This window comes from Diuraphis noxia, unplaced genomic scaffold, assembly GCF_037042655.1.
Source record: "Diuraphis noxia isolate RWA-SAM2 unplaced genomic scaffold, SU_Dnox_SAM2 contig0001, whole genome shotgun sequence".
Lineage (NCBI taxonomy): Eukaryota > Metazoa > Arthropoda > Insecta > Hemiptera > Aphididae > Diuraphis > Diuraphis noxia.
Genome location: NW_028301711.1, coordinates 102,428,445 through 102,451,619, shown reverse-complemented (window position 1 = coordinate 102,451,619; position 23,175 = coordinate 102,428,445). Strand labels below are relative to the sequence as shown.

The window sequence follows — 23,175 nt, the reverse complement described above, 5'->3', positions numbered from 1 at the left end:
TGGATGAAGTTGCACATATTAAATAACCAAGAATAACAATTTTAGTTAGGTATATTGTTGTAATTATCCGTGAGTACTTGAGTATACTTTATATTCTAATTGTAATAGTTAGGTATTGGGTAATGATGTTAAAACTTAAAATGACTTACGTATATTAATATTTTATAGCACATTGTATATACCTACTGTGAATGACTGTGTACTCGTAAGTCAGGTAAATAATGAATTTAATTTGATTAATTTGGAATTTATTTAATAGGTACCTACATTTTTTTTTTTAAATAATAATTATATAATATTTTTGGTATACATATGATATTATATCATTGAATTAAAATTACAGTCATGGACGCCTATTGGGGAGGAGGCACTTTCCCCCTAGAAAAATTATACGGACTCTAAATTTTATAATTATTAGCTTACATATCATATATCATGATATTAACAACATGAAATACAATTTTTAATTTTTAGGACATGAAATAGCTATTTGTATATGACGAGCGTTCGTCTTGAAAAAATGAAATTGAAAAAAAGTAGTTTCATTCAATATTTTTGGAATGAACCGAAGAAATTTGCAGTTTTATTTACCGATAATGAATTATACTTTTGACTAAATTTTTTCTATTTTTTGAATAGAACCTGTACTTGTTAAAATGTATTTTAATTAATAATTACACATAAATATATATAATTATATACACCATAAAAATATTAATATTATAAGTAATAGCATATATATATTTATGTGTTGAAATTACATTAACCCCTTATTTATCAGTTGAAATTTGAGAGTTTTGTTATTTTCTCTCCTCCTGAAAAGTGCATCAGGGTGACATAAACTTACCTGCTTTTTTATGTTTTAATTCATGAATAATGCCATTGCAAACACTATAGATTTTCATAATAACAACCTTAACAGCTGACAAAAATATAATATTTTTTGGAGTTTGATTAAAAAAAAATTTAAATGTTTGATTTGGTAAGGAAATTTACTTTGCTTTTATATTTCTACTTTTAATTTTTATTTCAATTTATACATATAATATTTCTTCTCTTCACTTTCTCTAGCCTAAAGAATATCATATAATAATAAGCTGAATAATTACTTCTACCTTAGTATTCTTAAATTTACAAATTTGTATAACATAGTGTTCGCAAGCATGAAGTCTGTAGACATATTCGGTGGCGACTGACTATGGTTGATAATTTGTTCATAGAAAAAAAGAATTAGAAAAAGATTTGATATAATATTATATGGTAGGTACACATGATATGTAATAAGAAATAAGAATTGTTATAACTTATAAATAGGGAACTGACTTATTGCGGTAAAAAATATCAAAAAAAAAAATGTGTATTGTATGTATATAGTTAGGTAAAAATGTATTTATTATTTTTATTTTGCTATTTTTTTAATCAATGTGAAATCACATATTTTCTTAGATTTGAAAATGTTAAGTGGCGACTTTTTGGTCGCGCATAATGTTCAATGTTTTTGTGCTCGAAAGTGTTAAACGACGGCGGGTGCCACTGTGCCAGTATTTATTTACGTCTGTCGTCTAGGTAGGTATATACAATATTATTATTATTATCATCATCATCCAACGTGTGGAAGGGGGAGGGGAATTATGTTGTTTGCTATAAATTATATACTCGGGATAGGTAGGTACCAGGTACATAATATAATAATATTGGCTACAACTACTATAGAGCTGCCTTACTGCGACGTTATATAAACATAATAATATTATACCTAATGGTACGACGAATGCGATAAACGATAATTGCATTATTATTATTATTATTATTATTATTATTATTATTATAATATATTATTGTACGAAATAATTATTATCTATACATTATTATCGACTTGGAAAATATGTAGTCGCGTATCGTGCGACCGTAGTTTAGGTGCTTACGCGCGTTATTGCCGGTTGGTATCGCATCACTTCGTCACACTACCCACTGCGATCACGGTGTTTCGGGCTGGACAATCCGACGATGTTTTTTTTTATTATTATTATTGTCACAGTCAATCGACGAGACTCGACCCGAGACAGACGCGCCCGCGGACGTTTGTGCGCGTGCATTTAAAAAATATCACCTACGCCAGAGGTGGGTACCTCTTCTTTTACTGCCGTTTATTATTGTATCATAATTATATATAATAGGTATACAGTGGTTGACGTATTTTTCGTTATTTCATTAGATACCGCATTAAATCAAATTTTGATACCATGACCAGCGACCCCGGAGCACAGTCGTGCCGGCGAGTGGTATTCGACCGGGTGCTGGGCAAAGGGACGTTCAGCACGGTGTACAGAGCGCTGGTAGAGCCGGACAACGAGCACATAGCCCTGAAAATCGTTCACCTGCGAAACATTGTCAACGACCTAAAAACCGTACAGGACTGCGTAAACGAAATCAGCAACCTGAAGGTCAGTGCAACAATTTGTATAATGTTTGCTGATTTCATTCATACACAATAACATACAGCTTATATTGTATATGTACCGAATACACATTATTGATACTGCACATGCGTTTCGTGTCGTTATATTATGACCGTAAGCGGTGCATCGCCAGGTCTATAGTTTTACCTAATAGTTAGTAGATGGGAGTGGCGCCGAAGTGTTTAACAAATACTATGACATCGTACATTCAGAGGCCCCTCTGGGGCCTGTCCCCCGCCCTAATTTTTTCACAACCTAACCACAACCAGGCCTCAGTACCTCTTGGTGGGCCCCCAGCTATAAAATCGACTACACGCATAGAAATATCCGCGGTAATTTAACACCAATTCGGAGAGTCAATAAGGAAATGTTGAATAAAGTGACATATGCAGTTAAATTAACTCTTAATCGGTGGTATTTTTAAATACCAGTGCCATAACAATCAAGAGTATTTGGTACAAAAGCATTGAATATTGATTTAAACTAAGTCGGATTCAGTTTAATATTAAATTAACGTTAATCTAAATCAGGTTGTTGAGTTGTATAAAATTATTAATTGTTTTCAAATTAACTCTACACTGGAGTTGTTTTAACATCCGAACCTATTTCAGTTCAATTACACGGAACGATGTAATAACCCCAAGATATCTTAAAATACTCAACATCGCGTGTTAACACGGCCGCCGACGCGCTTTATGTAAACATTGTTTGGTATTGAACTTCTTACTAACACTAACCTCTCATTTCTAATGCGACTGTTCAGTGTCCATGAGTCGATACACGTGTTTGTCTTACACAATATTATAATTCAATTTGTTATTAGTATTGTATAATTGTATGTATTTTGTATTATATTGTAATATTTGTAGTTATTGTTACATAATATAAAATTTGAGTTTAGTACCTATCTGTTATAATTGATAGTTCGAACATTTTATATATTAATTATTAAGATGAATTCAGATAATAATTTCAATGGAATTAGCGCATCAGAAATCACCAAAGTAAGTACCTATTTGTTTTATTTAAAAAATATGTTGCATGGCAAAACATAAAATATTAGAATAATTTTAGGACTGCTTTATTAATCAAGATTATTTTCAAAGTACAGAGAGTATAGAAAGCAACTTTTTAGTTCCAACACCTAACATAATTGAAGTGCCTCATTTCGAAAATCTTCAGGATATTACTGATATTAGTGATCCAAGTAAATATTACTTAACCCTTAACCGTCAAAGTCCATACTCATTATCCAATTCTTCATCTTCAATATCAACAACATCAACACATAAAAAATATGGAAAATATAAACCATTAGAATGGACTATTGAGGTATATTAATAAAAATAACTTGTGTGAATATTGTTTAATGTTTTATAAAATAATTTTGTTTTCTAGACAATTCTAGAACTTTTGCATACATCCAATGATGGCCGTTTTGTTTTAGCCGACTCAAAAGCAAACAATAACTCTTTATCTGACGATGGTCAAAATACCTTAACAAAACTACTTGTTAATTTTCTATTCCAAGATAACAGCAAGTAAGTGATATATTTTTTTGATTTAACATAAATGATGCCACTTATTTTAAAACTACATATTATTTAAAATCTGGTTCGATAGGTAGGTCTAAAATATCAGTCTTAATAAATCAACTGTTAATATATTACAAATTATTGTTACACATATTGAACATTTAATATATTATCACACCCAAATACTTAAATATAAAATAACTTAGGTAACTCATAACAATGAAAAGTTTTAAAAAATTGGTTAATTGTATAATATTAACATGCTTGTTACAATAATATTTGATAACATATTAAAGTCTAGCATTATAAGAATGATTAAAGAATTAATAAAGAAATAAACATTAATTAATTGGTACCTTTTTAAATAAACTAAATAGTAATAAAGTTAAATAAATAAGAAATTAAACAAAAACATAAATATTAAAATTATCAAATGTACATATTATTAGGATCTAGAGAGAGATTGTATGCAATTAATTCATTGATTGTTATTCGAAGATTTAACTTTTTAAACACATAATACTGAACGATTATAAACATCCATTGCATTATTTCCATCAACTAACAATTGTGTCATTACCAAAACAAACTATTTTATCATTAATATCCATATTTAATAAGCCATTTACCTATGTAAACTATAATAAGGCCCTATATGGTACACCAAAATTAACTCTAATTGTTTGGCTATGAATACTGTCTAATCTTGTATTTTGAAAACTTTAATCTAAGTATGACCTAAAAAGACAATGATCCATTGCTCTTATACCACAAAATGCTATTTTTTAAATAAAATTGTATGGTTAACTGAATCAAAAGCCTTTATAATATCTAGAAATACACCAATCACTCTATTGCTACAATCTATATACTTATATATATGATCTGTAACAGCAACTAGAACATTTAACGTTCAACCGTTAATTTGATAAATTTATTTTTTATTTTTTTAGAGGTTCAGATTTATTTTTTCGCAAAATAGCAACATTAATTTGTGAAATATTTCCTAAAGAGATAAAGGTATTTACATTTTAGTTGAACCAATAGTTTGTGTAGTTACAAATATTTTTTTTTATAGAGTGTATATTTCATACCTGCTGGGGAAGGCAATACCCACGCTAAAGGGAAATTAGTTGAAAGGTGGAAAAATGTATCCCGTAGATTGCGTAGCATAGGTGCAATTGAATCTGACAAGAAAAAACCAAACTCTACTACAGTTGATATTGCATCACAAATATTTTCTGGTAATTTCTAATTATTATACAATATTATAAATATTTCTAAGTAATTTTTATATTGTTTAGAAAATGTGGTAACAGCTAAAATCTGGCTTAGTCAAAATGGTTTGTCAGCTAATTTTGACGATATAAAAAGTAATTGGATAATTACTTATCAAATAAGGAAATCTGAAATACAAGGTGTAGATAATAAATCTATAACTGATCGTCATCTCTCAGACATTTTTAAATCATGGCCAATTTTATGTAGCTCGAGAGGACATGACTTAGTAAGTTTTCCCTTAGACAATCATTAAATAAACAGATATGATAATTATCTTAGACTATTTAAAAATATAAATATTGTAATTAATTAAACCATTTAATTTATTTATGACTGTTACTATTGTATAAAATTATTGTGCCTATATAATAAATGTATTTTTTTTTAAGATTTCTGAAGATTTCAAACTTGAATACCCACTGATCCATGAAACTTTTAGTGATTGGTCTGTGTTTATTAAAAAGTGGATTTTATTTTCTGACACAATTGTTGGTTTAAGGCGGAGTTCAGTAAAAGATAATCATGCCAAAGAACTTTTAAAACACCTTGATGCTGCACAACTAAGAGGAAGTTAGTATTAATTTCCAAATTTTATCAAATAGTTTAAGTTATCTCTGCTAATATTCAAAACTCGTTCAAAACTAATTGTAAAGGTTCATTGAAATTAAATATTTTTATATTTCATTAGTTTTGTTTGTTAAACCAAGCTCTACTAGTTATTATCAATTTAACAATTATATTTATTTTAATGTTATAAACTTAATAATTGCATACCTGCATGTACAATGTTAGGTTCCCAATTTACCTACCCATTGCATACTTAATAATGATTTGTACTAAGTAGGTAATGTACTAATGTACCTATATCCAGATGCTTTAACAGTTTAACATCTTATTCATGGTGTTTTATATTTAGGTATTAAAACCGCTAACGGATTAAAACTTTTACTCATTCCATACTTGGTACCTACAAAAACTCAAATTAAAAAACCACTAAAAAAGTCTTGGAAGCCGTCACTATCAGAATCTGCAGCAGCGTTTGTGGTTCATGTAACTGTATGTTTCCTATATTATGAGAATAATAAATAAATATTGTTAACACTTCCTTGTTTTAACAGAACCTTACAGAGCTTGAAGCTGAACTGGGCAGAAGAAGGATAAAGTATTTACAGTATGGAACAACAATACAGCCTTTCATTGTTTTAGTTGGCCAAGATATATTTTCTGTTGAGTCATCCTATGTCAGAGTAGATGATAACTGTTGGAATTTTGACTGTCCACTTAAAGCATTAAATGCTTGTTTTAAAACATACAATTCATTACATTGTATTTATCCACGTGAGTGCTATGAATCTTGGCTAATATTACAACTTCAACTATATAATTTTACGACTATATATGACCAAAAATCAGCAATAATTACATCACTATCAAGTAAAATGAATGCTTTAAAAAATGATCATATTTTGTAAATTTTTGTTTTATAATTTTTAAGTATATTTAGTATCAGTTATTACTAATATAAACTGAAATAATTATTTTCTCTGTACTTAATTAATATTTATTCTTATTTAAAAAGTTTTGCTATTTTTTTTAATACATCATGTATAAGTGTTATTTATGCTTAAAAAATTTCTGTTCGATATCAAAGTTAATTTGGCATATGAAAATATACCATAATCTTGGAAATAATTCGTTTTATCTTTGTAAACAACAAGGTTGTGCACGTGATTTTAGCGGTATAAAAAAATTCAGGCAACATTTAAATAGAGAACATTTACATAATAGAGTAAATCAAAAAGTTGAACTCAATTTAGATAATACAACAACTGAAACCATTTTTGAATCTTCAGTAGAATCACCTAACATATTAAATAAATCTTCTACTACATTTTCTGAAGACATTAGTCCACCCTTAATAAATAATATTGAATCATATGAATTAATTGAGGAAACTGTAATTATAAATGACCTTATCAATAATCATACTATACAAAAAATATTAGACAGTGAAAATAGAAATATAAACGAACTTCCTTACGATGAGATTTTAAAAAGAAACGTATTACAATTTATTACAAAATTAATGTCAAAGCCTTACCTTACTAATTCATTGGTACAAGATGTAGTAGAAAGTGTTATAGAGCTGTTTTCAAGTGGTATAATTGAACAACTAAAATGTAAAGTTGTTCCTATATTAAATTGCGATTCTTCCACAAAAATAGAAGTAGAAAATATGTTTGATTCATTACAAGACCCATTTTCTGAACTACAAACTCACTATCAACGAATTAAGTATTTAATTTCAAATAATTTATTTTTCAAACCTGAGACTGTGGTGGTTGGTTATATTAAAGAAAAACGGTATGTGAATGGTGAAGATAAGCTTTTAACAGTACCTATACATGGTCATTTTCTTTCTATGAAAAAAAATCTTAAAGCCTTTTTTGAGCTCCCCAATGTTCTTAAAGTTGCAACTGAATTTATGCATGATTCATCATTGCACAACAATACTCTTACTTCTTTTTTGGATGGCTCGACATGGAAAGATATGAAAATAAAGTTTTCTGGAAAAATTGTTTTACCTCTTTTTTTATATTATGATGATGCTGAAATGGGAAACCCATTAGGTTCCCATTCTGGCATACATAAAATAGGGTGTATATATTATACTGTTGCAGCCTTACCACCTGAATATTTGTCATCTTTAAATAATATATTTACAGCATTTTTATTTCACTCTTCAGATCGTGGGACTACCAAAGTACCCAATAAAATCATGTTTTCTCGCCTTATAAAAGAACTAATTGATCTTCAAACAAATGGAATTTCTGTATGTGTGGACAATGCTTACACTACTATATATTTTGCACTAGGGTTAGTCTTAGGAGATAATTTGGGGTTAAACTCTATCTTGGGTTTTGTCGAATGCTTTTCTGCAAATCATTATTGTAGAATTTGTCGTTGTCCAAAACAAGAACTACAGAAAATGTTAAGAGAATCTTTTCAGTCTTTACGAAATGAAAATAATTATGAAATGGATGTTAATAAAAGAAATGTAACAGAGACTGGCATAAACGAACGTTGTATCTTTCACGAAGTTCCAAACTTCCATGTGGTTCGAAACATGGCTTGTGATTTCATGCATGATATTCCCGAGGGTGTAGCTCGTTATGACATGGCAATCATTATACAAAATCTTATAATTGAAAAATATTTTACTCTTGATCAATTAAACTCTCGAATTGTTCTTTATCAGTATGGTATAATAGAAAATAAAAATTGTCCTCCTAAAATTAATCAATCTCACTTAAATAATGGCTCAATAATAATGTCTGCCTCGGAGATGCTCTGTTTAGTGAGAAATTTTGGTCTCATTGTTGGTGAACTGATTCCTAAAAGCTCAAAAAATTGGAAACTTTATATTTTATTAAAAAAAATTGTTGATTTATGTTGTGCAAGGACTTTACAACCCGAGTGTTCTAAATTATTAGATTATCTTGTTACTGAACATAATCGATTATATATGGAATTATCTAATAAAACTCTTAAACCAAAGTTCCATCTTCTTACTCATTATGGTCGTATTTTACTAAGGAATGGTCCTTTAAAATTAACATCTTCTATACGGTTTGAAGCCAAACATAAAGTATTAAAGTCAATCGCTAATTCTGTCCCCTGTCGTATTAATCTCGGTCACACATTGGCATTTAAACTTCAATTACAAACTGTAAGTCGCTTGCTTTCAAAATCTGGTTTAGACCAAGACCTACAATTAGGAATGGGAACAAATACAATTCCCACAACAGAGTTACCTTATTCTTTTATGAATAAATTACCTGATGAGTTTTTATCATCTGTCTTCAACGCTTCCTGGCTTCAATATAAAGGACAACTTTATAAAAAAGGTATGCTCATGGTAATAGATTATAATCTTTGTGATTGTACTTTTGGGCAAGTAATGTATATGTTTTCCAGTAAATCAAAAATTCCTTATTTTGTAATTAATCGTTTGTATACTATTGGTTTTGACTCGCATTATTATGCCTATGAAATTACAAAAAATGAAAACTGTTCCGAACTTGAAGGATTTTATATTAATCAGTTACCTGATCCTACTCCAACAATTGCTCGTGTTTTAGGTAATGGAAAAATGTATGCTACATTAAAATATGCATTATAACTACACTGTCCACACTTATAAATGATAATTTACCTATTGTTTAATATTTTAATGTAATTATGTAACTTAGTAATTATTTTATCTCTAATGAAAAATATTATTTTATTACATGTGTTGTATTTTTTATGTTAATACTTGTATAAAATAAAATAAATTTGTATCATTTATTCTATCTGACATTTTTTACAATGGAAAAATATATGGTACCTACATTAAAATATGCAATATAATTTGAATAAATAATAATTCACAAAGTTAGTTACTTAGTTTTTAATTTTTTTTCTGTAAATATTGTAACTATTAATAATTTTAATCTGAAAATTATTATATAATATATTATGTTACCTACCAATAAGTATGCAATTAGTTTATCTTTACCTATATATAATGAATAATTTTAATTTGTTCTAACTTATATGACGTGTTGTATTACCTACTTATGTTAATATTTTTATACAATAAAGTTAATTACTATAATTCTATCTGACATGTTTATTTGTTTATTCGTTATAATAATTATACCTAATACCATTTTTAATTCCAGTGCTTTGCTATAATGAGTCATCACATGTTTGTTGATTTGTAATACCTATGATGTGTGTTAGTAGTTGAGTATGTGTGTTGAGACTAGTTGAGTAGATGTGAGTTAGTTAGTTATTAGTAGCTAGCGTTCATTTAACTATAGATGTAGATAGCCATAGGCTAGGAACGTTTTATAATTATTTAAGTTAATAAAAAAAAAAAAAAAAAAAAGTAGCTAGTAAGTATAGTAAGTATAGGTATCTACCGGCTACTATAATATCATATTATAATAAATATTTTAAATTCAAAATTTCTTAAAATAACTCTTAATTTGAAGTTTAATAAAATAACAAAAAAGGTTAACTTGACTACAAATACTCAGTATTTTGACTACCTGCGAAAATTTGTGTTGACTCTATTATTATTTTAAGCTCGGTATATTCGATGGTTAAATTAACACTCTATTAATTGTTACGGACAATTATAAATTATTTGTATTGACTATCGATCTAGAGTTATTTTAAAACATGTTGTTGTTTGAATAACTCGTCTGGCTAGTATTAACCTCAGTATATTCGATGGTTAAATTAACACTCGATTAATTGTTACATACAATATTATAAATAATTTGTATTGACTATCGATCTAGAGTTATTTTAAAACATGTTGTTGTTTGAATAACTGTCCTGGGTTGTGAAAATGACCGATTGGTAGTTTTGGAAATTTGATTACAGTTCTGGTGTCAAAGTAACACTTATTAATCCTTGGCGCAAAATCGACGTTCAAATGTGTATAACATTGACACTCGTTGTAGTTAGAACAACTCCAAATTTCTATGCGTGTATGACATATGTCATTGATAAATTAGGTGATCGGCGCCACTGGACTAGATGGGTCCCTGTCTTGTTGTGTGGTCACACGATTGCGAAAACCCCCCCAAAATGCACGAAAATTGTTTTTGTATTACATTACCACGTCATATTGAATTTGATTTTTTACAAAAACATGTCAGGTGTAATTAATATCGATGGCAAATGTAATAAACTACTCGACTTGGTGTGTAACAACTTATAAGTAATAGTTTTTATTTTTATCCGTTTTTCGTTAATTCCCGAGCAACTACTAATAAACAATAAAATATAATACATTGAAAAAAAAATGACAAGAATAAAAGTTTTTACATCAGTAGGTGCAAATATTTGAAAACATTTATTAATATCGTTTCTATCACACTCTAGCTGTACTATAAATATCTATGTAGGTAAAAGTTAATTTTTACGCATTCCCTTCCAGGCAGTGTGCTTCTATTTTTTTGGAAATGTCGTACCTAGTAATTATTAGTACCCGTAGAATACTTTTAGATTGAAAAATCAACTATTGCGTTCAATATTATTTTAGTGATATTACGCATCATTTTATTATTATTACGTGATTTCATTCGATCTGCAGCGACTCAACGTGCCCATCATGCGATAAGGACGCCAAACATTTTAATGTCGTCGGACATCCAGCCGGTCCATGACTTATTATTTATGTGTACACGAATACGATAAATTTGATTATAAGCGTGTAACGTATAATCGAAACAATTATGACGGCAGACGGCAGTAGATAGTAAATCGTAAATGTAGTTGTTTATTCCTAAGAAAAACGTCCAATTAAAAATGAATATTATTTTTAAGTGTTTTTTTTTTAGCTAGGCTAAAGATAATAATATGTATGTGAATGTATTCCAAAGTAAATGCATTGGTTTTAGTTTTACGAAATCATAGTGATTCACAATTTAATTATAGGCGTTTAACCGAAATTATTATAATAAGTACCAACTGATAATATTAGGTAATTGTCCGATAAAATGTCAAAGTGTAGCTGTATTGTACACAATAGTATCTATTATTTTAAGTAGGAATATATACAGTTATACTCAGGCCCCCAAAATCATATGTTTGGCCCTGGTACAGAACTAAATCTGGGCCCCTCTTAAATAACAATTAATTTTTTGGCACGAATATACCTTAAATATTAGTTCTATGTATATAGTATATATTATAGGAGTGGGTTAGGTAACTATAATTAAAAATAAAATATCAACAAATGTATTTGTATCCTTTATAAATTGACAACATGTGTAATATTACATACATAGTACAAACTAAAAATGTATGTTAAAAGTTTAGACCTCAAAAAACAAAAGTTATAAAACATTTGCTGGGTAACAATAAAATAGTGTGATTATTATCTGCACTTATACAGTATACTATTATACTATTTGAATTTATGTAATATGTATGTAGAATTCTAGTATACTTATGAATTATAATATTTGATAAAAATCGTTTGTATGAAAGCCAGGCCTTTCAAAAATATAGAATATACTAAAATAAAAATTTCCATAACTCTCTTAAAAACCGAACTATTGTAAAAACTCAACATAATACGGACACAGATAATATTCTTACCTTTAAATTGTATATAAAAATAAGAGGTCAATTTACTTTAATTTTTAAACTAACAGAGCTAAATGTGATCTACTATAAGCATAGATTTGCCATGTTAGGCACTTGTAAGACGAAGACAACACGTGCGGGTATGGAGCGTCCTCTTAAAACATGATGTACAATAATATGTAGTTCGCAATTGGCACAATTGATTGTTGCAAAAATATTGTATTGATGTATGATTTTTTCTCAAAATGTTCAAATTAGTATTTTCTAAACACCATACAGTTTTCAAAACATTTTTATTAATTTCGAGCCGTTTATGGGCATAATGAGTTTTCGATTTTTATTTTTTTTTTTAGTTATTTTTTAAATTACGTTCAGTAAAAAATTCTTCGTTGTTCCAAACAGTTTGAAAATGTAATACAATAATAATCCTTATAAGTTATAAGTTTCTATGATAGAATAGTTTAAAAATATAAAATATAGCCATAATTTTTTTTTTTCGTAAGCATTCAAAGTTCACATTTTAACAAAATTCATCAACAATTTTCAAATTATTTTGCAATTAAAATTTATTTAAAAGTTCAATTTTTATTTTAAGTTTTTCATAAGTATTCCTTACAGTAACCATACAAATTAAAAATGATATAAATACAGTCTTTTTCGTGGATATTTAAGTAGAGACTAATGATTATAGTTGTTTTATTGTAAAAATTTTATACTTCCGATGGATACCTGCATGAGACTTTTGTGATGGAATTCTAACAATCTAGTCAATAAAATTGTCTATTATAATGATAAATGCGGGGAAGTTGGGAAATACGTATGTCGTACATAATCGTCATTAGTCATCATACCTACAAACCGATAAAAAGTTTAAGCGCGTACGTAAATATGTACTTACGCTGTGTCATGTGGATTGTATACAACAGCATAATAATATGCCAGAATAAAATATACCTTGTGTAGAGTTAAAGATTATCACAGTTTAATAGCGTTAATAAATATCTAAAACATTGGTATTAATACAATAATACATAGGTTTAAAACTCTATATTAATTCTATAATAGAATAATTTGATTATTTTGCACAAAATAACAATTGAATTATCAACAACACTTTTTTCTTACACCGATGATAAGGAAAAATTAGTAATAAAATTCCCAAATAGTATAATGTTTGTAAATAATTCAAATATTTACAAAATATAAAAGGTGGAGAAGTGGTAACTGGTAACCACTTTTATGTACAGTAGGAGTATTCAGTATAAATATGAGCTATATTAATATTAGTTATTTATTTTACTGTTAGAAATTATAGTCTATTAAGAACTATTGTTTTAAATGAACATTTTATACATTTTTAACTACAATATAAAATGATAATTCCTGCAAAACTTTTTTTTGAACTGCTATTGCATAATAACAATTATAAAAAAAAAAACTAAAAAATGTGTGAGAATTTGACATTGCTAGGTAATAGCTTAAAAATAGTCATATTTTGAATATTTCTTCATGAATAGTTATAAAATTATAAATGAAAATATTAAGTGAAAATTGCAGTTATTTGTTCTTGAATTATACAACACAATAAGAAAATCGTTTGATGAGAATTATCGTTAGGTATCCAATGTTAAAAAATTAATGTCAACAAATAACTGGATACCTAGTACCGACAGTGGTATGCAGTGGCGTAATTACAGGGGTGCACGACGGTGCACTTGCACCCCCTGGTATTATGTTGCAGGTGCAAAGATACGCTTTTCACTTACAGAATATGCTGAACTTTATACCTATTAAAATACAATATCAACTATATTTCATTGATTTGTTAAATTTTTTTAAAACTTATTTAACAATTTTGTTATCACTTTAATTAATTTTATATACATATTATATTTTTATATGTATATTATGTATCATACTACAGATACAGCACATATAGTAATTTAAAATATAGGTACCAACAGATTTTGATATTTTTTATCTTATATTGTTATCAAAATCAAATATAAAAAGATACGCGAGCTTTAAATGTAAGTAATATGACTTATAATTTGTCATTACGATTATTGGACCTATAAAAATTTTGCACATTACCCATTAAATTTGAAATAATCATTTAATAATATTGTAACGATAATAATATATTTATGTAGAAAATATTTTATTACCTAGTGATATTATATAAGAATAAAATTAAAAATAGATTTTTTGTTAATTAGTTGATTAATTTCACCAACTTTTCTACATTTGAATACAACTAAAAAATTAAATCAATATCTAAATGATTTTGAAAATAATATAATAATGAATAATGTCAAAAAAAAAAAAAAAACATAAATAGCAAAATAACTACTTTTTGCAAATACTTACCTTAAAATGCAAAATCTATAACCAAGCCCAGTTCAAACAAAATATTCAACATTTTATTAAAGCAATAATTTTACAGTGTTTATAAATAACTTGTTGATTATCTAATCCTAATGCATTATTACATTCCACAATAATTGTATAATGTAAATATTAAGAAATAGTTTTACTCACTCAAAAAAAAATGAAATAAATATGTTATAATATATATGTTACGGGCAAAATAGAAAGTCGGGCATTGTACACAATGACTGGGCACTGTGCACAATGCCCGATTTTCAAGGGCAAAGTTAGAATAAGTTAACGTTGCCCGGGCATTGTATACAGTGTCCAATTAGATTTGGGCACAGTAGATTAAATATTGAATATTATATAAAAAATTAAAAATAAAGATATTAAAAATATTATTAAAAATAAATAAAGTTGCACAGCTTTAATATTTAATTAATTAATTATTAAATTACAATTATTATTTATTTGCTTTATTTATTACCACATACACCACTATTATGACACTTTGAGTTGCAAAGACGACCAGATCTTTTACATTTACACCGGTTGGTCTTACACAATGTATTGCAAGTACACCTATTGTACCCTTGGCTACCCAAATTAGAAGATTTTCTTGCCACTTCTCTTAATGAAATTTGTACTGGTGGTACATCATCAGCCTGGATAAACACCACTTTACATATTGTGAATTGGTTCCGACTGTAGAGTTGATGTAGTCTGCCCTCGTTTGTTCCAATTTCATATAAATAATCTTTTACTATAAAAAAAATTATTAATTTAAAAATTATTTTATAATTAAAATTAATTACCAGAAAGTATAACTCCCAGAATACACCGAAGATCACATCTGCCCACTTGAATCTGGGCAGAGTACACTTTGCCCGGGCAATCTAGTACAATGCCCGGTCAATGTATTACAAATTTGAGTATTAAAATGATCATTCTTACATTGGCCAAAATGTTCGGGCATTGTTATACAATGCCCGGATTTCCTACTTTGACCGTAACATATATATTACTTGGCCTATATATACGTTAATCCGCCACTGGGTCTATGGATTATACTATGATGATTGATAATATATATACTTAGGTATTTAAATATTAATGATGATTTAAAATACACTAGCAGGGAAAAATGTAAAATGTGGATGTTTTAAAATTATTCAAAATTAATATCGTATTAAAAGTTTTCTAAATACTTAATATTAAACATTAAAATTCGTATATAATATATAAGAAACAATTTGGAATGCCTATAGGCAGGTACTTTGAACAGATTTATTTAATTTATTTTGTAAATTGAAGCAGCTAGTAGATAGATAATTTATTATATCTTATTCTTTTTGCATAAATACGACGTAAATTATAATAACTTATTTCACATTTATGTACCTACTTTATAAAGGTACCTTCCTCGTCATATAGTCTACAGAATGTGTCCTTGTTCCAGTGGCGTAACTAAAACTTCTAAAGCACATGGTAAAATAATCCAACGGGCCTTTAGTTTTATATTTTTATTCAATTTAAAAGAATGTAGTTTGAGAAACATGTGCACCCACAAAATTTTGACCCCAGCTAAATATAGGTCTTAAGTAATTAATGCCTTCTGCTATATCTATGTGTTTCCAATCATTAAAATCTGTAGTCAAAATTTGTTGAAAGCCATGCGATGGATGTGCGATTTCCATATTATGCCAGTTCTCCTGCAAGGCTATCCACATAAAACTATACTATAAGTACCTGTTTACTTTTGGTTAATATATTATAATATATTGCTTCACCTTAAAAAACTTGAAATTCTTATGTACCTACTTACTTCGCACTACCTTCGATCCTACTCCATGGAATTTTATTGTATACGCTAAAAATATTGACATAAATTGTAAATCATAATTTACTTAGTACTTACTTTGAAAAATGTCATGTTCTCTAATAAGTATTAAAATAAATCATCATTAATAAATTATTATTTATGTTTTTAATAGAAACTGAACCATTCAAATATCATACGATGTTTGTGGTGGGATTTTTCGGATTTTGAACTGAAAATTGGGTTGGAACTGGCTACTGGCGGAGATCTAAGACGGATCATCCATGAACATTATGATAATTTTAATCTAATTAAAGAACCTACCATTTGGTCCTGTGCCGTCCAATTATCCAGTGCACTTTATCACATGCACAAATCAAGAATCATGCACCGAGGTACATAATAATATATTTTATTTTCTCCGATTGAATATTTTTAAAAATAATTTCATAAAGGCGTATATAAATGGGTCGATGGGCCATGTCACTTGAACGGTATTCGCATGCGTGTAATAATGTACTGAATGTACCTATGTCGTACACGAGCATACCGCCTACATTCATCAATACCAAGGTATATAACACATCTATTTTTAAATTCCTCGCTTGATAGATAATTTAATTTTGAATTTAAAGCTTTTAGAATTATTCATACTAAGTAAGAATTTTAAATAAATATTCACCGACCTACTAACTTCAAAATGCAGCGAAAGCACTAGTCGCTACACCCGTGCACACGCCATAATAATGCTCCTATAATAATGTACCTATTTACACTTTTGTAAATTTAAAACATCAATTTTTGAGATTTTATTAATCTAATTATACAAGTAATAATCTATAGATACATATTAGCTAATTACACTTGATAAATGATAACATTAAACATTTGGACATAACTTTAATTGATTAAATTAAAATATAGTTTTTTTTTTTATAGTAAATTAAATTATTTAATAGCTATAGGTATACTGCAGAGCACTTTTCTAAAGTAAAAATATTTTTTTCTAATTTTTGTCACAAATTCTAATTATCGATGTATAACATTTTTCTTTAAATTTAAGGTACTTTTTTTATACCTATTTAAAATTGATAGTTGCAGATAATTTGTTTATGTAAACAAAAAGCGTAGTTTGCATACCTATACTTTGAAGTTTAAGCTTTGTGTATTGCACATATACAGACATCAAACCGGCCAACATTTTCGTATACGGATTGAAAGAAGACGAGCAATCGCTGTACGAGCGGTGGGAAAATGTGAAGATCAAGCTCGGCGACTTTGGATTTAGCAAAGACATCGCGAACGGTTCGGACATGACCTGTCGATCGGTGTTGGGCTCTCCACTGTACATGAGCCCCGAGAGGATGTTACACCAAAAGTATTACTTTGACAGCGACATATGGTCAATGGCTTGTGTCATATACGAGGTACGCGACACTTACTAATTATAATAGCATAATAATAATGTTTTAGTTACCTAATAATAATTTTACAATAATACACCGCACTTCTAGATAAACGACAGTCCTTTATAAATTTAGCAACTATATAGCGCACATTGTAAATGAGGATATAAATTATACAACACTGCAGTTTACAATTTTAATTACTTATGAGGGAAAAGGCTGGACATTTTATTATTAAATCAAGTTTAATGTTTAAATATATTCGGTTTTTGCAGTTAGGCACATTATTGTCCATAATCCGCAGGAATCTGGATTTAGTGTAGTTACTTGCAGGGTCTTAGGTTATAGTAGTGTCATTTCAAGCAACAAACTCTCTTTAGAATAAGTACTTAGTATGTATGTTTTAACACAGTCTACTGCGATTTAATACCATATAAAAATATAGATGCTTATTATATGCACAGGAGTGGCTCCAGAAATTGTATACTTATCGTTTAAAATAAAATTATAAAAAAAAAAACATATTATGATATTGAAAGTTTTCTGAGAGTTATTACTTAGCCCCTCCCCTCATGTATCTGGAACCGTACTGGCGTATGTCTGTATAGTGTATTTAGAAATGAATACATTTAAAAATCATGATAATAATATTATCTTTCTATGTGTTTAGTATAGCTTAAATATAGTATCAACCTACCTAGGTATATACTGTACCTGCAGGTTCGTGACATGGTCACGTTCTAATTATTTACCCTTTACGTATTATATTTTAATGTATTAACCAATAATGCTACATTTTAGTGATGCTAGTACTGTAATACTTCAGATGATACCTATATTAACAAAACTCTGTTTGATTACACAATCTATATAAATACATTTTATTTTAAACTAAAGCCAATGTCCGATCGTATAGAACGTACAAAATCATAGGATCCCGGGTCCAAAATGTTTTTATTGAAATATGTAATATGAAAAATTAAAACTAAGCCAGGTAGGACCTTTTGCATAAAGATGGACAGACAAGTAAATCAATTTTTTAAAACTAATTTGTTAACTTAGTTTTTATCGTTGAATCAAATTAACTAATTTAAATTAAAGCTAATTTAAATATACAAATAAATTTGAGTTAAGTTGTTATTGTTATAATTTCTTTAATTTTTTTTTTTAATTATCCTTAGCCACACTCATAAACTTGTTTTGTAATGAATGGAAAATTAAGTACAAGTTGATTATTGGTATTATTTTAGTTTTGGTATAGCGCAATATAACAAGATAAATTAATTACAAACGACAGACGTTTAATTGGTAGTTAAAATGTTAATCATATAATTATACATAAATTTAAATATTTTATTTTTTATCAGTGTTGGAGTGTTATATATGACAGTCGAATTACTGTTCAGGCGGATTTATTTTTTATCAGGTGTCAATAATAAATACCTTAAACGTTATTATTTATCAAAATTATAAATGTATAAGGAAGACTTAAATTCCATAATTTTATTCCCAATAAAAGTCAATTACTATAATAATGTACCTATATTTGTACAAACGTACTAAAATAATCGCACCATCTATTCATTATAACTTATAAATCTCATTATATGTAAACATATATAAAAATACTAAACTATTTCAGTAGGTAGCAATTGTCCAGCCTTACAGTTAGTATAAGTAGTTTAAATCTTCTAAAGTTTAATTAAGGCGTGGTTCCAATTTCCTCCAAAAATGAGATACCGTTTGTTTTCCTCCACAAAAAAGTTTGATTTTTCTCCACATTATTTTCGACTAAAATTATGACTATTTTCCTTCAACGTTTTAACCAGTGTGGCGTTCAGTATTATAAAGATAGAGTAAAGGTAGGATCACAGTTTGCACTTAGTGGTTGATGATTACATTCTGGACTATCAGCTATATCAGCAAAGTAGGTACCTATCGAAAAACGCTAGTCTGAGAAATAACAAAAAGTAAAATAATTATTCATATTAAATCTAATTTTTCTTTTCTTTAAATAGGTATTCATTTGCAGCTGAAATGTTCTATAATTATAAAAAAAAATATTATATTATAATCAATTTATTTATCTTTTTTTTTTTTTGTCATGTATAAATTATTTATACCGACTATATTTTATTATTTTATATATTATTTATTGGTGGAAAATGGACAGTGGAGGAAAACGGTATCTCGTTTTTGGAGGGAAATGGCTACGGTCTAAATAAAACCGTCTTGTTTAAACAGTAAAACATTATAAAATTTTATTCAGCACAACCAATTTAGTGTTTTTAGCTTAATATACATTTTACAGCGATTCATTAAATTGTTTACGATATTTTTATTTGCAATCATTTACCTTTTCATTTATTTATTTATCATTTATTGGTTGGCATGTAAAATATTAAAATAAAAAAATTATTATAATTCCCTGAAGAATGTAAATAAATTAGTTAGAGAGAGTAGATATACAAATAATGTCCTAAACCTTTAAATTTGATCACAGAATATATTTACATATTTAATATATATTGTTGTATTTAATTAAATATTCTTAAGAGAGCTTTATATCATTCATATAAGCAGTCGAATATTTCACAAATCACAACTATATGAGCACAATTTAAGATCTTTATGCGGAGATACCAATAATAATTAACTAAAACAGTCTTACATAACCACACCCTATGCTGTATCTCTACTTAAAGGGCTAGTAAGACTTATAATTACTTAATATAATATTACAATTCTACATAATATATTTATCATTTTTAGCTGAGCCCTTTTCCTAAATTTAATAATTAATATATAATAAGTATATTTTATCATTCTATACATCTATTAGTTAATACTAAGATTAAAAATATTGATACAATTTGAAAATTTTAATAATTTCAAATTGTCTGTATAAATGACTGCACAATAGACAAATTTCTTTCAACATAAATTATTGTTACTTTATTGATTCAAGAAAGATTGAAGAAAACTTATTAAAAAATAATATTCTATAGATTAATCTTTCACATTCCGCAGAGCTGATCGAAATTGTTAATGAAAATGAAACCAGTTAAAAATTAGGCTAAAACTCAGCATTCATGATTAATTTTATATTTACAACATAGTATTTCTACAAGACATACAGTTTTTTACCACATTAATTTCTGATTCATTTCTAATCATTTATTTATTCATAATCGTTAGAAAAATAGTTAAAACAACATTTTTTTTAAATATTAAATATATATATAAAAAAATAAAATAAAATTTACCATGGATCAGATACCTAATTAATTGAATGTTTATATTTCATTCTCAAACTATAATATATTATATAGGAATAGGTACATTTTTGTGGTGGCTAAGCCTTTTCTAGTCATCTCCTAAATAGTCCCCCCTGTTACTATAGTATATAATATAATCACTCCTATAAATGTTCATGACACATAGGTAGTTATAATTTCATCAAACAAAAAATAGATTCAAGTTTTCATATAAATTAGAAGATATCAAAATAATAATTTGTCTATATATTTAAATTCATCTTAAATACTTATTACTAACTATTAATTCATAGACCTAATTTAGTTATCTTGAATGGTAATGAAACCAATATATTAAATATGAATTATAAGTTTAAAATACGTAAAAATCAAATTTAGGTTTAGCGAGAGCAATAGAGCATCATACATTTATACCTATCCTCTCATGTGTTTTAACTTAGCTAATTAAGGAAGGACATGATTCTATTGAAATCATTCAGCATGGTTTCTAAATTTTTTAAGATTAACATAATTTACAATGCCATTATTCACTTTGATAGTTTTGTTTTAGTTGGTAGCACTTCAGGCTCCATTTCATTTGAATACTTTAGATATGAACTTGATGACCAAAAGAATAATAAATGGATTTTACCCACCCATACCTTCAGACATTTATTCAATAAAGGTCAGTATTTATGTGTTTATACTCTTTACCTAATGGCAAAAATAATGTTTGATATGCACAATAAATTATTAAGATGCATTAACATGATTAAGATTAACATGATTAAGTGCACAAGAATGTTACATAATTGTATAAAAATGAGTATTGGTTGAATTTTGTTTATTTAGAAACTTGTATAACATTAAACAATTTAAATTTTAAACATTTAATATTTATAAATAAATAATATTTGTATAAATAAAAAAAAGTTCTTGTATAAAATAAGATTGAAAATAAAAATTTTTTTTATAAATTATATACATATTAATGCAAAATATATTGCAGTATACCTTATAATCCATTATTATTTATTACTAGGGCCTCGATTTATATGCAATAAACATCAATAAATTATGCAGATTCATATTATAAATATGCTGAATTATTGTATAGTTAAATTAGTGAAGTTATTTATAATGAATTCTTTACGATGAACAGTAGATATTTGTTCGTATTTATGTCTGATGATTTGTTTTATTGAATAAAGATATAATTTAAATGATTATTATTATTTTTATAGAATATGCAACATTTATGCAACCAATAGCCAATAGGTATGCAAAAAATAACCATAGAATCTACACATTATAGAACATCAATATTTATAACAATTTAATGTGGATTGTATTTGCATATAAATCCGGGCCCTACGTATAACCATTGTTTCACTTTAAGTTTTAAAATCAACCATAAACATGATCATCAATTTTTTTATATTTTAACCTTATGCAGATAACAAAATTCATAGATAGCTGCATAATAGTCAACCACAAGTTCAGGCCGAATATATCACAGATCCTGAGAGTAACACGGAGAGGATTGGCCGAATCTCGGAATTCTGCACTTCCATCGTAATTTGATGATAGCTATATCAAAAACCATTATAGTTTCATTACAGTCTAAATTCTAGACTATTATAATATTTAATTTTTTTTGGTGTCTTTTAGATTCTAGAACACCATTTAAAATGGTTTGCCAGTAACAGCTACAGGTATAACATTTCAAATTACCTAATACTTCTGACAGAGTAAATGCACCTACTATAGAATCTAGTAGATAATTTTGTACAACCATCAATCAATTCATTTTTAATTATATTTTTATTTATTTTTTATACATCTTTATTAGGGCTAAACAATAAATGTACAACAATTGATTGACGTTTTTTC

General features: G+C 27.4%; 3 protein-coding genes across 5 annotated transcripts; all 3 read left to right on the top strand.

The window, feature by feature from the left end:
- The first annotated feature begins 1,905 nt into the window (after positions 1 to 1,905).
- On the top strand, positions 1,906 to 23,162 carry LOC107166312 (serine/threonine-protein kinase nekl-3-like). Of its 2 annotated transcripts, XM_015514911.2 has the most exons (7): positions 1,906 to 2,121; positions 2,216 to 2,444; positions 16,795 to 17,014; positions 17,802 to 18,046; positions 21,854 to 21,967; positions 22,739 to 22,857; positions 22,954 to 23,162. In XM_015514911.2, the coding sequence occupies exons 2-7, from the start codon at positions 2,244 to 2,246 to the stop codon at positions 22,958 to 22,960; spliced, it is 906 nt and encodes a 301-aa protein (XP_015370397.1). In that variant the 5' UTR covers positions 1,906 to 2,121; positions 2,216 to 2,243; the 3' UTR covers positions 22,961 to 23,162. The 2 variants fall into 2 exon arrangements, with proteins under 2 accessions (XP_015370397.1, XP_015370398.1); XM_015514912.2 differs by having other exon boundaries at positions 1,907 to 2,121; positions 22,739 to 23,162.
- On the top strand, positions 2,525 to 6,762 carry LOC149062940 (uncharacterized). 2 transcript variants are annotated; one of them, XM_089215778.1, is made up of 9 exons: positions 2,525 to 3,463; positions 3,566 to 3,791; positions 3,858 to 4,000; positions 4,948 to 5,014; positions 5,073 to 5,238; positions 5,299 to 5,501; positions 5,665 to 5,845; positions 6,192 to 6,331; positions 6,394 to 6,762. In XM_089215778.1, exons 1-9 carry the CDS (start codon positions 3,435 to 3,437, stop codon positions 6,745 to 6,747), a joined length of 1,509 nt encoding a protein of 502 aa, XP_089071904.1. In that variant the 5' UTR covers positions 2,525 to 3,434; the 3' UTR covers positions 6,748 to 6,762. The 2 variants fall into 2 exon arrangements, with proteins under 2 accessions (XP_089071904.1, XP_089071903.1); XM_089215777.1 differs by having other exon boundaries at positions 3,534 to 3,791.
- Positions 6,879 to 9,498, top strand: LOC107172574 (uncharacterized). Its single transcript, XM_015522865.2, has one exon. The coding sequence runs from the start codon at positions 6,879 to 6,881 to the stop codon at positions 9,456 to 9,458; it is 2,580 nt and encodes an 859-aa protein (XP_015378351.1). The 3' UTR covers positions 9,459 to 9,498.
- Positions 23,163 to 23,175: the final 13 nt, after the last annotated feature.